Source organism: Taeniopygia guttata, chromosome 7 (genome assembly GCF_048771995.1).
Source record: "Taeniopygia guttata chromosome 7, bTaeGut7.mat, whole genome shotgun sequence".
Taxonomy (NCBI): Eukaryota; Metazoa; Chordata; class Aves; order Passeriformes; family Estrildidae; genus Taeniopygia; species Taeniopygia guttata.
Genome location: NC_133032.1, coordinates 34611959 through 34624799, shown reverse-complemented (window position 1 = coordinate 34624799; position 12841 = coordinate 34611959). Strand labels below are relative to the sequence as shown.

At 36.3% G+C, this 12841-nt stretch overlaps 1 protein-coding gene across 3 annotated transcripts in view; it reads left to right on the top strand.

Moving 5' to 3' along the window:
• LRP1B (LDL receptor related protein 1B) overlaps window positions 1–12841 on the top strand; it is a 630666-nt gene that overhangs the window by 387331 nt on the left and 230494 nt on the right. For all 3 annotated transcript variants that reach the window (XM_041717598.2, XM_032749504.3, XM_041717597.2), the window contains exon 8: window positions 11959–12181. In XM_041717598.2, the coding sequence (XP_041573532.2) occupies window positions 11959–12181 (223 nt within the window). The remainder of the gene's footprint in view (window positions 1–11958; window positions 12182–12841) is intronic.

The following is a 12841-nucleotide window of genomic DNA, read 5'->3' as shown; positions in this document are numbered from 1 at the left end:
GATATTGTTTCTTCTTCTCCTAAAATGAGATAATTAGTAAATTAATAAAACAAATAAGTTAAGCAGCTGTAAAATGCAGCTGTACTCACCACTGTGTGCCTGGTGGCCTGGAGACTTGGGGAGAAGTGCTGCTTTGAGCAAGGAAAAAGTGATTTACTGATGTAACCAAAAGCCTCTGAGACTGCGTGGCATGAATCATAAATATGTTAGAATTCCATTTTTCATATAGTATTAATGACATCAGCCATAACTTACTTCTTTGAGTTCTGAAATTGTCTTAGAATTGATAATAAAATCGGTGAGGTAGTGTGGATGGCTCAGCTATCAGTTCATGCTGGCATAACCTAACTGCTTTGCACATTAATTTAGTCCTATACTTGGCCAGAAAAGTATTTTTATTTTATTTTTCCTGCAAGTCTTTCTTCAATTTTTTCCATTTTAGTAATTTTCAGAAATTGTCTTCCTGGCTAATTCTGTGTGAGGTAGGTTGGCATTTGAAACATTATTACAGAGATGCTGTGTGCAGCCATCACTGGGGTGTAAAATCCCTCCTTTTTCTCCTCATTCTGCTTGGAACCAGGGCTGCTAATACATCTCTACATTTCTGGTGTTGCAGAAGAATAATCAGGAAGTAGATTTGTTTGCTGGCTTCAAAATTGCTTGTGAAATTCCTTCCCTGAATAAGGAAATGGAAAAAAAAAAAAAAAGAAAAAATCCAGGAATGGGTTTGTTGCATGTTGCAGAGGAAAATGTGGGGTGGGGTGGTGCTGTATGTCCCATTCCTGGAAACATGGACAGCCCAGGGCAGAGGGGAGCAGGGCAGCAGGGGAAGTGCTAAAGTGACTTTTATTTTTCTGTTCTGTTAAAAATTTATGATTTGTGACTTTCTGGAATTCGTTCCATGCTGAACCATGCTATAGCTCCATGCTTTTATCCCCAGAGAACAAGGAGGAGTCAAAATCTCCTAGCAGAAAATGTCTGATTGATACGAATAGATAGATAGATAACCCAATAATCCCCTGAAATAATATTTATTTTGTTTTTGAATATCTTGATCAAGTTTCCCCGTGGTTTTACGGATTCTCTGGGAGGAGGCAGGGAATTTATTTTATTTCTATCTCTGTTTGATTTCAGCTAATCCTTTCATCATTTTTGTAAACAAAGCATAATTTTTTGCTACCACATTTTGCCAACTACTACTAAAAAAAAAAAATATATATATATATATATATATATATATATATATATTTGGAGCAGAAGTGGATGCTGTGCCTCTGGATCAGCTGACAGCCTCTTTAATCCCACAATTCCCACGTTGCTTCTTGCAGCCTCTTTTTTAATTCATTACTTATGTTCACAACTCTGTAACAAGCACAGCGAGTGTATTACACATATGGCTTTTCTATAAAGTACTTTGTCATGCCAGCACAGGTTGTCACTGCTCTTCAAATGACACAGCTTCGTGTGGAAAGTAGCACAGCAGATAGTTCAGTAAATAGGGATTATTAGAATGATCCGCTCGAATGAAAAGGGAAATTTCAAACCAGTGGCTGAAATAAATAAATATATGCATATTTATCACTTTGAGCATCAAAATACAGAACCTCCAGCAATTTACTGTAACACTCCAGTCAGTATGTCCATATCATTACATACCACCACATACTGAAATTTTTTGTCTTTGTATTCTTTTTGGCACGCAGTAAATCTTTCAGGAAAAGTCTGTGAAAATGTTTCCCAGCTAGATCCAAAAGCAGGAACTCCTTTTGACATTATTTGTATAACTTTTTTGCCAAAGCAGAAAGTTTTTAAATAATGTGGCAGATCGTCAATGGGCTTCAGTTGGGGGAAACTTTGGAAGTCAAAATATTTCTCTTGTTTATATATTTGTGTTACAAATCAGCACTCGTTGACTTAAAATCCTGAATATATGCACAGCTTTCTAGCAGCTTCATATTAGTTCTAGTAATTAGGCACTAATTACTAGTGGTGTCATAAATAATTCTGCCTTCCCACTAGGCCTTGCTGCTGTAAATTAAAGGTTAACAGATCAAGAATAAATTAACAACAGTAAAAGCACAAGAGCCTTCTCCGTGGTGGAATAAAACCAATTTTGTTGACGCTGAACTGAAATTAAGTTCTCTTTTGTAGTGCCTTAAGAAAAAATATCATGAAGATTTAAAGAGTGTGTGATCTCAGAAGAGATACAATAATGCAAATACAATACTTCCAACTTAATTTCAAATATTACAGTTCTGTAAAAATCCTGTCTTGCTTTTTCTTTTTTACTAACTTTATAATTTGTTGCATATGATCTTTGTTTTAGACAAGATTTCTGTTTGGGTTTTTTTTTTTTTTAATATAATTTAAATTTGCAATCACATTTTTGGGGAGAAAATGAGTAATTTAATCAGTAGTTACTGAGGAAGCAAAACTGCCTATTTTTACTTACTGTCAAATGCCAGGATGAGACATGGGATCAGGTAATTCACTTGTTGCTGACATTAAATAATTCTCCATGTAGGAATTTGTAGTGGGAATATTTGTAGCTCTGAGTCCTGCACAGAGATGTTCCATCACTGAGCCTGGTGTGGAGCAGCAGCATCCAAACCAACCTCTGTAGCAGAAAATGTTTGAAATTCAGAAATATATTTGAATATTGAAATATTTCAAACATTGAAAAATATTTGAAACATCAGAAATTAAAGATGTAAGTTCTAATATTCACTTCAGAACTTAGTGCTTTGCAAAAAAACCCCACAAACATTAAAGAACAGAGATTCCTAAAGAGGTGCATTGAAGTTCTGGATGAGAAACTTGGTTTATTTCATTTTGTATAGTTATAATTTGGCTAGATACTTTTTTTTCTTTGTGAGCCCTGAGTATTTCTCATTGCTGTTCACCATTGGAATCATCAATTGAATTGGAATAATTCAATTAATAATAATTCTGCAAAGTTTACTGCATCACCCCAAAGGAAAGCCAGGATACAGATCAGTTCTGTCCATTGCTGCCAAGCACAGGCTGTCTATTTTCTGTTCTACACTGTGATAAATAACCACTGGCACAATTTAAACCAGCTCAAGGATTTATTGTGTTAGTAGTGTTTGGTTGTGGAGAACAAATATTAAATGGTTTTGCTCCTCTTTGGCATAAGGTAAGATCATTAACATGCATAAACTTAATTTGAAGTAATTTTTTACACAAATTAGAATTTATAAAATGTATTTGAAATATAAATTTCAGATTTTTTTTTGTCAGAATAGATTTTTTACAGCTTTGCCTGTTTCTTTATCCACAACCATCTTCAGCTTTGATGACACTGATGATATTTAATGACTTAAATTTAACCTGAGACATCATTGCATTTAACAGACGCTGATACAGCTTTGCTTGAATTTGCTGGAAAGGAAAAAAAAAAAAAAAACAAAAACAGGATCTCCATCCCTTTTTTTGACAGCTAACATATCATAACTTAAAATCATCAGTTTTCAGGGCCTGAAACCTTTGGGATCTAAAGTCTCCATGTAATCCTGGCCTTTCTGCAGGGCTGCCTGGGAAGGAGCCCTGAGATTCCTAAAGCTTGCAAACTGTGGATTTTTGATTAATTTAATGTAATCCTACATAATGATGATGATTGTAGCATTTTCTGCATAAGATGGATGAGACAGGTTCTCAAATGCCAGCTATTACTGACATTTAATCTGGTATAGGTCATCAAATACCATGGTGGAAGAACTGTTTTAATTTATTTTTTCTCATTAATAATACATTTAAAAGAAATTAATATTGCAAAAAAAAACGTTTCCTTTTTCATTGCTTGTCACTAAGTGGAAAAAAAAAGTTGGTTGACAGAAATCACAGAGTTGAAGACAAAGCATCCTGTACTGTGATTGATGCTGGTGGTGTGGAAAACACGATTTGAAATCCCTGACACACGGGGTGGGCCCATTTTCCACATTTCTTAGTGCCAAATGCTCCGTGCAACCATCATTTCTCAGGCTGGGTTGAAAAGGCCACGTCTCAAATCTGGGAAGGAAAAGGCCCTGCAGAAGTGGGGTTGTGTTTGGGAAATTATGGCCTCCTGTGTCTACACAGTCATTTTTAAACAAGGACTTGCTGCTGGTGCTTTGAGCCTGAGCTTAAGCTCTAGAACCAAATTTAAACTCTCCAAACTCCACACTGCTTTAGCCTGAAGCTCCTCAGGCTGCAAGTCAAACACAATTTCAAGGATCATCTTCTTTTCTGCCTTTATTGCCCAACAATCACTGAACAATTAATGAAAACTTCCTCCCTCCCTCCCCAAAAACTCCTATTTTCAAAGTAATTTTTAATATTGTCACTTTTCAACTAAGGGAAAAGGTTATTTATTAAGTGGAAAAAGCAATAGTCTGACTGAACGTAATAATATCTTGTGGAAATTAAATACCTTCAGGGAAAGTGCTGCATTTATTTCTTCTGTGAAAGAGCTTTGGTACAATAGTAAGGAAATCTGAAAATCAGAGTATGAATGTGTGTATTCTGCTCTGTACATAAAAGAGTGCATGTAAAGAGTATAAAAGGTCACATGGCACCATTTTGATGCTCCAGAAATCATTCAAAGCAGAATGATCGAAAATTGCACATTAAAATACATATCTCAAGTTGAGTTTCAAGGATAACAAATATATCAGAGCCTGAGTTGCCAATAAAGAAAGAGAATTTTAATTTTCTATGGCAAAATTATTTCCCTGCATCTTGTACATCTGGTAAAGGAGTGGAAATGAACCATCTTACCCTCAAAAAGAAATACTCAGGATAATCCAAGAACTATTCATCATCATGTTGCAGATTTCAGTATCTCTAGCATCAGTGTGTGGCTTGAATGTAAGCATATATTTCATAGCTATATAAAGTCTGCTAAATATTTTCTTTATTTTAGGGAGGGTTTATATCTACTTTTTAAAAATATGGTGGAGACTTCATGGTATTGTTTAGATGTCACATTTAAAGTCTACTTAAATGTTGATATAAAGCCATGTAACATGGCACTTTTGTTTATAAAATGAATTTTTTCAGTGGATCAGCACATTGATTTGGCACAGCTGGTTTGTGATCAAATGTGAATAATCAATGTTTCTTCATTTCTATTCTAATTGATGAGCTTGTAGTTACACATGGGGAAGCACATTTAGTCTGGAAGGACTCTTTAATTCCAACTTTCTGCATCTGATTTAAGTCTCAATCCTTACATTTTCAGATAAAGGGCAATAATCTGACAAATAAATACTGATGTTCAGGACCCTTAATGAATCCAGGAATACATCTGCAATGTGTCTTTCATTTCAAACTGACAGTTATTAAAACTTGGTATCTAGTTACGGAAAAAAAATGTGGCTGAAAAGGTAATATTTGATTTACTTACTAAAATTTTATATTGGGAATAAATTTTGAAAATTCAGAGAGCATGCTTTTTATTCAGAAAATTACTTTGTGCACAAATTAATCAAGGTAATTAGATAATTTTAATTAAAAGATATGGAATTGTATGTAGACAAAAAGCAGGTTTAAGCAAGTATAAATTTGATATATTCTAAGGGATGCACTTTTCCAAGAGTGTATCCCATTGCTGTAGTCTTGATATGGAAAAAAAGAAGAAGCAGACAACTCTTGTGCTGAGAGTGTAGGACAAACTTTCTGTGCAATTTTATCCACAAGCAAAACCTGGGAGCTGAACTTCCATTTCTCTGTGTGTTTGATTTATTGATGTTATAGTCCAGATGTGCTTTTTTGAGCGTGTACAGCCACAACTACTCATAAATGGAGCAAGAAATAGGATTGATATGGGTTTATTGCATATTTACATAGTTTACATATTCCTCTGCATAGGCTGGAGTAGAGCTTGTGTGAGAAAATTGCAACTGTGACAAAACATCGTTAGAGAGAATCTCAGGTGTGCATAATTCTGTCCTACATCATTCCTGCTCGACCCAGAGATGGTAGATGAGTGCACAGGACAGACATCTGCACTCTCACCCTGCAGAAAAAGCATATTTGGGTGGGAAAAGGAGGGGCAAACACTTTAAAGGATTATTATGAACTTTATGTATATTTGATTGGCATCCCTAAGACAAAGCAAAGGCTTTTAAACCCTCTGGAGTGGAAGGGATCAAACTTGAATAACATGCAGGGATGCTAAAACAATTGTGGTGCACAGTCATAACAATATAATAAACAACCATCCTGAATTAGCAAATGACATTCACTATATAACACCTGAAAATTCACATTTCTGTGTCTGTAAGGAAATGGGGGGCTGGGGGACCTGTTGATGGCAAACCAATTTAGCTTTCTAACAGGCATGATTTTATAGATGGATGATGGACAGTTTAAATAGAAACAAACAAGCAAACAAATATGACAACTTGTGTTTTTAGCAGTGAACCAGATTGGCTCTGTTTTTAATCCACCCTCAAATTCTCAGCTACTTTCCCTATTTGCTGCTCAGGCCTCCACCACTGTGTCTTCAAATAAGAAAATTTTTGTTTGAATTGGCGACTTCCCTGCAAAGAGAAGTGTATTTCATCACAAATGTCCCCCCTGGGGGCTGAGTTTTGCTGATTTTTGCCTGTTGTTGTGCAGCAAGCAGTGAGTGGAGCTGGGCTCTGTGTGGTGAGAATGAGTTGTCTGACTGGGTTTTACTTTAATCTGCAGCTCGACCCTGTGCTGCTTCCTGCCTGCCACTAAATTTGCAGCTCTCCAGGAGAAGAAACCATTATTATTTTACTCACAGGCACTCAGAGCTAGATTTCCAAAATGCCAGGAACATTTGGAACATATGTCCCCCTTTATACTGCAGAAATCACAGAGGAACTTTAATAGAATTTCACTCCCATGCAGCACAAAAACATCCACTCGGTATTTCCTTCCAATATCAGTTTAAAAAAAAAAAAAAAAAAAAAAAAAAAAAGGCACTTTTCTGGAGAGCCAGAGTTTCTAACCACCCAAAATAGTGTGGGAAATGAAGCTCCAGGTGATGGATGCTGCATTGTGCTGGAAAGAAGAAGGAAGAGGAAGGAGAAACCCAAATACCCAAATCCAGTGGTATTTCAGTTCCTCCTCTGGGGAAAAATTTCACTTTGCCCCAAACCTGAGAATTGCTTTCAATGTGTGTGTGTGTGTGTTCTAGCAAACAGTGCTCTTCAAGTTCCTAAAATCTGTCTGGGACACTCAGGGCCATGGATGATTTATTGCCAAAAATGGGCCAAATCTGAGGGTGGCCGATTTATTTTGCTTTAGATGTGGATGAAAATGAAAATGGCTGAACCCAGAAACCAACCTAAACAACATCAAAGTTAAAAATGCTCCTAGACCATGCTATAAAGCTTATTATTAATTAAATGTGATGTAAACTAAATCGAATCACATTCAATTTTTTAAAAAAATGTAATAGAAATCAGATACAGGACTGTGTGGCAGTCCCTTCTGAGAATCCAGTCAGTGGATTCTCTAGGAGAACCCCAGGGGTGTTTCCACAGTCCTTTTAATTAGCTGTTTTGATCACCTCCTCTGAAGAAAGTTCCTTGTTCACCACAGTCCCCACAATTTTAGTTATTTTATTTGTCCTACAGTAAATTGATGGTGCCGCTCAATGCCAGTGCTGTTCTCATTATGTTTGAAACCAATTACATTTCTCTTAATTCCAATTCAAACTTCTTTCCCACAGCATAATCCTGCTCCTAAATTGGTAAAAAAGCCTCTAACTTTTTGTGACTTGTTCATTTTGCTAAGATAAACTGAATATCTTTAGTTGCCTTCTGTCTTGAAAATGACCCTCTCGGTGTAATTTCTGAAAATTAAACCCTGTCCTTTCTACTCATAGCTCCTGTTGAGATGTGCTAGGAATTATTTTACTTTATTCTAGTTAGGTCTTGTCCATAGCAATAACTTTGCCTAAGAAAGAATCCTTTTTTTCCAGATATACTTTACTAACTTTCTTTCTATAATATTACATTGTTTTTTGTCAACGAGATCCAGAATTTTGTATTTTTGTCCCCTAAACTCTGATTTTGCTGTACAGTGTTTGGCATCATAGGTGCATTAGAAATTAGCAGTTTTCAGTTATGCAAGTGCCCAAATGTAGCTTTACATGGAAAACAATTCTTTCTCAGCTAATTAAATAGGTGGATTATGAACGAGGTGACTGAAAGCTTGGAAAACAAAAGGAAGTGAGGAGAGAAAAGGTTCTGGACAAAACCAGTGGTGATAAGGGATTTGGCTGAGCTAAGGCAGTAACTATCCTACAGATGTCTCTGTAAAGAAAGAAAAACAGCCCTTTTGAGGCCATCCTTACTTATTTTTGAGGCTTAATAATGGAAATATGAATCTGTGACCCCTGGTGTGAGAGCAGGGACTGGGAAGTTCACTGTCACTTCTGTCTCTTGGCAGCATTCTTTTCATCTGGAATTAGTGCTATTTGCTAACATTTATTGCTATTTTTAGTCAGTGGGTTTGTCAGGGAGGATTATTTTAAAAGGCTGGGCAGTGTCACTGCTCAGATATGGACAGCATAGTGCCTGTGTATTCCTAGCTGGAACCAAACTGGAAAAGTTACTTTTTAAGACTAAATTGTTAGGCTGAGGAGGGTGTGTGGAATAGAGGGAGAGTTTATATCAGCTGTGTAATAGAGCTGTGAAAATAGCAAATGTCATCCAGGGGGGCTGAATCTCCAGCTGGGGCAGGGAGGTTGCTGGGATGTTGTGCAGACCCTGGTGAACTCTGTCTGGAGCAGCAAACCCAGTGCTGGCCATGCTTGTTCAATCACTGACCTAAAATTGGAATAACTGCACAGGAGGGCATCAGAAAGAGCCTGTCTTATGAGAGGAGGAAGTCTGCCTTGCCTTGCTTATCTCCAGCTGCTAGGCAGAGGGAAAGAATTTGATTTCCATCTAGAAATTGCTCTGGAGAGGAGGACAGGTGAAAATAAGCCAAATAAGCTGCTGCAGAAATCAGTCTGTGTAATTCAGCCTGCAAGATATCACCATTAGTTATTAGATGTAGATTCCTAACTGCTGGAACCACAGTGAAATCATTTTGGAAGAGTCAAAACAACTGAATACTTTTGATTTTAAATGCCTGGAGTTGATGAAGAGTTCATCAACCAGGAGTTGATGAAGAGTTCCCCTTTTTGTTGTTGTTTAACTCGAGGCAAAATTCAGAATTTCCACACACAAAGTCTATAGCTTTCAAAAGATAACATGCCTTAATAAAAATCAGTGTAGTGCCAACATTTTTACTGTTGCAGCAGCCACAATTAGCAATCAATTAGCCTCGTTGGCAGTGTCAGGAAATGAAGGCTGTGATGGACTCAGCTCTCTGCCAGCCCCAGTGCCCTGAGCTGGGCTCTGCAGGGACCTGCCCTCGCTCAGTTTTCCTCCCAAATTTGCTCTGGGAATGGATAAAAGATTTCATTGCCCTTTGCTGAAAATGGAGAGGCAAACCCAGCACCATTTGTGAGCACAAAAATTAGCCTTGAGCTGAAATAAATGCTGTACAGTGCATCCTTTAGAGCTCCCAAGGCAAAGGCAATTCAGTGTAATTGTGGGTCAACTTCCTGTGTTAGAAATGCAGTTCTGCTTTAAACCTCTCTCTAAAAATCTGTATTAGTCATTAAATACAGAATTGCATTTAAAGATTACACAGTAAAGCATTTAATTTTCTTAATTTAATTTTCAGAGCACTTTGATCATGCAACAGCACTTAGGGAACTACTTTCTTGTTCTGTCTTTTGCCTCTTCCTTTAATTATAAAGTTTCATTGTTGTCAGTCTCAGGGAGAATAATGACTTTTAGAGTAAAAAGAGTGTCATTTACACATGAAGTCATGATAACTTGCACAAATTATTTCATTATAAGACAGATTTTGAGGAAAAAGAGAAATAACCCCATATTCCACAAAGGTGGAGCAACCTCTTAAATTCTTAAATATTCTTAATTCTTAGATATTACTTACTGGATCTGGTATTTACATACAAACATTTTATTTCTTGTCCAATCTAAATAGATAATCTTGTTGTAAAAGTCTAATAGTTATTTTTTAAACTTTTCTTTTAATCTGTAGAAATGTTAAATTATTATTAAACCTGAACACTGTGCAGTAGAGCCAGTGTGAAATCAAACTTCAGGTGTTTGTAACTGCTGTGCTGTGTCTGGATGTGTATTTACATACATCTGTGTGTTTATATATTTATTTATATGTGAATATCTGATCACAGCAAACCCAGTTGGTTCTATGATTCCAAAGTGAGCTTAATTTGAATTATTGAATCTTGAGGCACAAAGTTGCATTAAATAACATAAATCAAATCCCCAGAAGTACAGATTGTTGTCTGGAGTACATGTAACGTTTTAACAACTTATTTTAAATATATATAGGTGTTGGCCTTGTTATTTCTGATTATATGAATACATACATAAATAAGTGTATATACTGCTATATAAACACTTTTTTTCCTTTCTGTTTTCATTACAAATTACTTTTGCTTTTCAGGCATGATTTTTACTTTGCAAATATTCTGTGCTATGGATGTTTTGATTTGTATAGAACTGAATGTTAAGTCTGTGTTTTTAAATATACTCTTAGAGTACAGCTGGGATAAAGAATGACAATGAAAGACAGGACAGGAATTCAGAATTATTTTGATTAATAGAAATCCCTGTCAGGAATGGAGTTATCCCTCAGGAATATTATAGGTAAAGTTTATTCTGCCTTATGGCCTGGTGATGGACTACATGACCTTTCAAATCTTCCTCCAGCCCTATTTTACGATTCTGAGATCAATTCATTTTGGCATTTGACAGCTCCTGCACATAGACTATAGATTATTCTAATGCCTTTCCTTTTTTAAAAAGTTGTTGTGCTGTTGGCTTTTTTTAAATTTTATTTTTAAGTTTTGCACTTGAAACACTTTGCCTCTAAAATATATTCTTATTTTTTGAAGACTGAAAATAAAGGATATGGGTTTCATTCTGCTGTTCAGCAAATAGCCTAAAACTGGGTTTTTATGAGAGGTTATAAATTACTATAAATTACTACTATAAATTACTGCTCTGTCACAGAAAGATATCGGAAGTTTTATATGCTATTGATCCAAAGTTATTCCCATAAGTGGTAATAAATAGGAGATAATTCACTTCATTTGGATAATGAAATCCTGGTTCTCACAGTGGTTTTAGTAACATTCAGCTTGGAATCACATTATTTTTTACAGCATGTTAAAGTCATGGCAGGGTGGTCTTCAGCCTGCAAGTGTAATTTGTTCTCACAAATAGGTAATCCTGTTAAAATATTGTCAGGTTAATCAAAATTGATTTGCTAAACCCAGTGGATGCTAATCAAGCATTGGGTTAGGGAGTTTAGCAGCAGTTGTAAGTCTTTGATGGTTTCCCATTTTTCCTGAATGGAATGACTCACTGGATTTGTGGAAGCATTTTGAAGCCTGAACACCTTTCCAAGGGTGGAGACAAATGTACTACAGACTAAAGGAACTCCTTCAGAAATAGATGTTAGAATATCTGACAGTGGGGATCCCTGTATTTGTTATAGCTTGTGTGCAATAACTGTTCTCCAGACAACCTGTGTGTTTTGTGCCTTTGTCACAGTTACCTGTAACTATTTTCTAGAAATAATGGTTAAAAATTAATTTAAGATTGTAATTTTAGAGTGTTGCATGGTGCATCTGTTTTGTTAGGAAATGCATTTAGAGCTTCTGTGCTTTACATTTGAAAGATAATCCTGTGTAATTGTTAATTTGTTAGAAGATATGGTGAATTTAAAAAAATAATTATGTACTTATCAGTATGGGATATATAGTAAATTGAAATTACAAAGAATGAAAACTTCCTTTTTCCAGAGCCAGCACCAGCTTTGCACTCTGCTCACACTCTTTAAAACTTACAACATCTTATTTTCTTTCAACAGCAAGCTTTTCTTTACAGACTACGGGAATGCTGCCAAGGTGGAGAGATGTGACATGGATGGAACGAACAGGACGTGGATAGTAGACTCCAAAATTGAACAGCCAACTGCTCTGGCACTAGACCTCATCAATAAATATGTGTACTGGCTTGACGTATACCTGGAGACTGTGGAAGTTGTTGACTATCAGGGGAGAAGGAGGCAAACAATAACTAAAGGCAGACAAGTAGGTATTTATTTGCAAATCAGTAAAAAGTAATGATATCAATAAATGAATGCACATAGTGCTAGCAGCTACAGGAATTTCATAATTTTTTACCTTTTTAGTTCTCATGTGTTAGAATTTAAAAGATCCATCTACATGCTTTGGTTAATCTGCAATTTAGCAATTTTGCAATCCATGAATATTTCCATGCAGTGTCTCATTAACAATGCACACTGTAAGTCACAGTTGTTGAAGACTTCAGGAGGGAAAATCTGAGGTGGAAAGGTGCAGGGAGATAAATCATTAATGACAAGATGTCCTTACCCACTCAGGAAAGAGAGACTAACAGGCACAATAATGTGAAATAGAATAGCAAAAGCTGTTCACCCATTCAGACTAATCTGGATGCCCTTAAATCTTAATTTTGTTCTTGGCAATGATGCTTTTCACAGCTGATCCCGATAAATACAAACTCTGAGACTGAGTATTAGAGCAGGAACATTTCAGTCCATTAGCCTGGAGAGTGGAAGAGTTGTCTGGCACTTGTGAGTTTTATGTAAATCCAGGGAAAACCAGCAGAGACCAAACTGTTCTGGTCACTCCCTGAACTGCCAGGTGTGGGCACAAAGTTTGTATATATTTCTGCCTGAGCTTAAACAGGGGGACATAAAAATGTGCAAG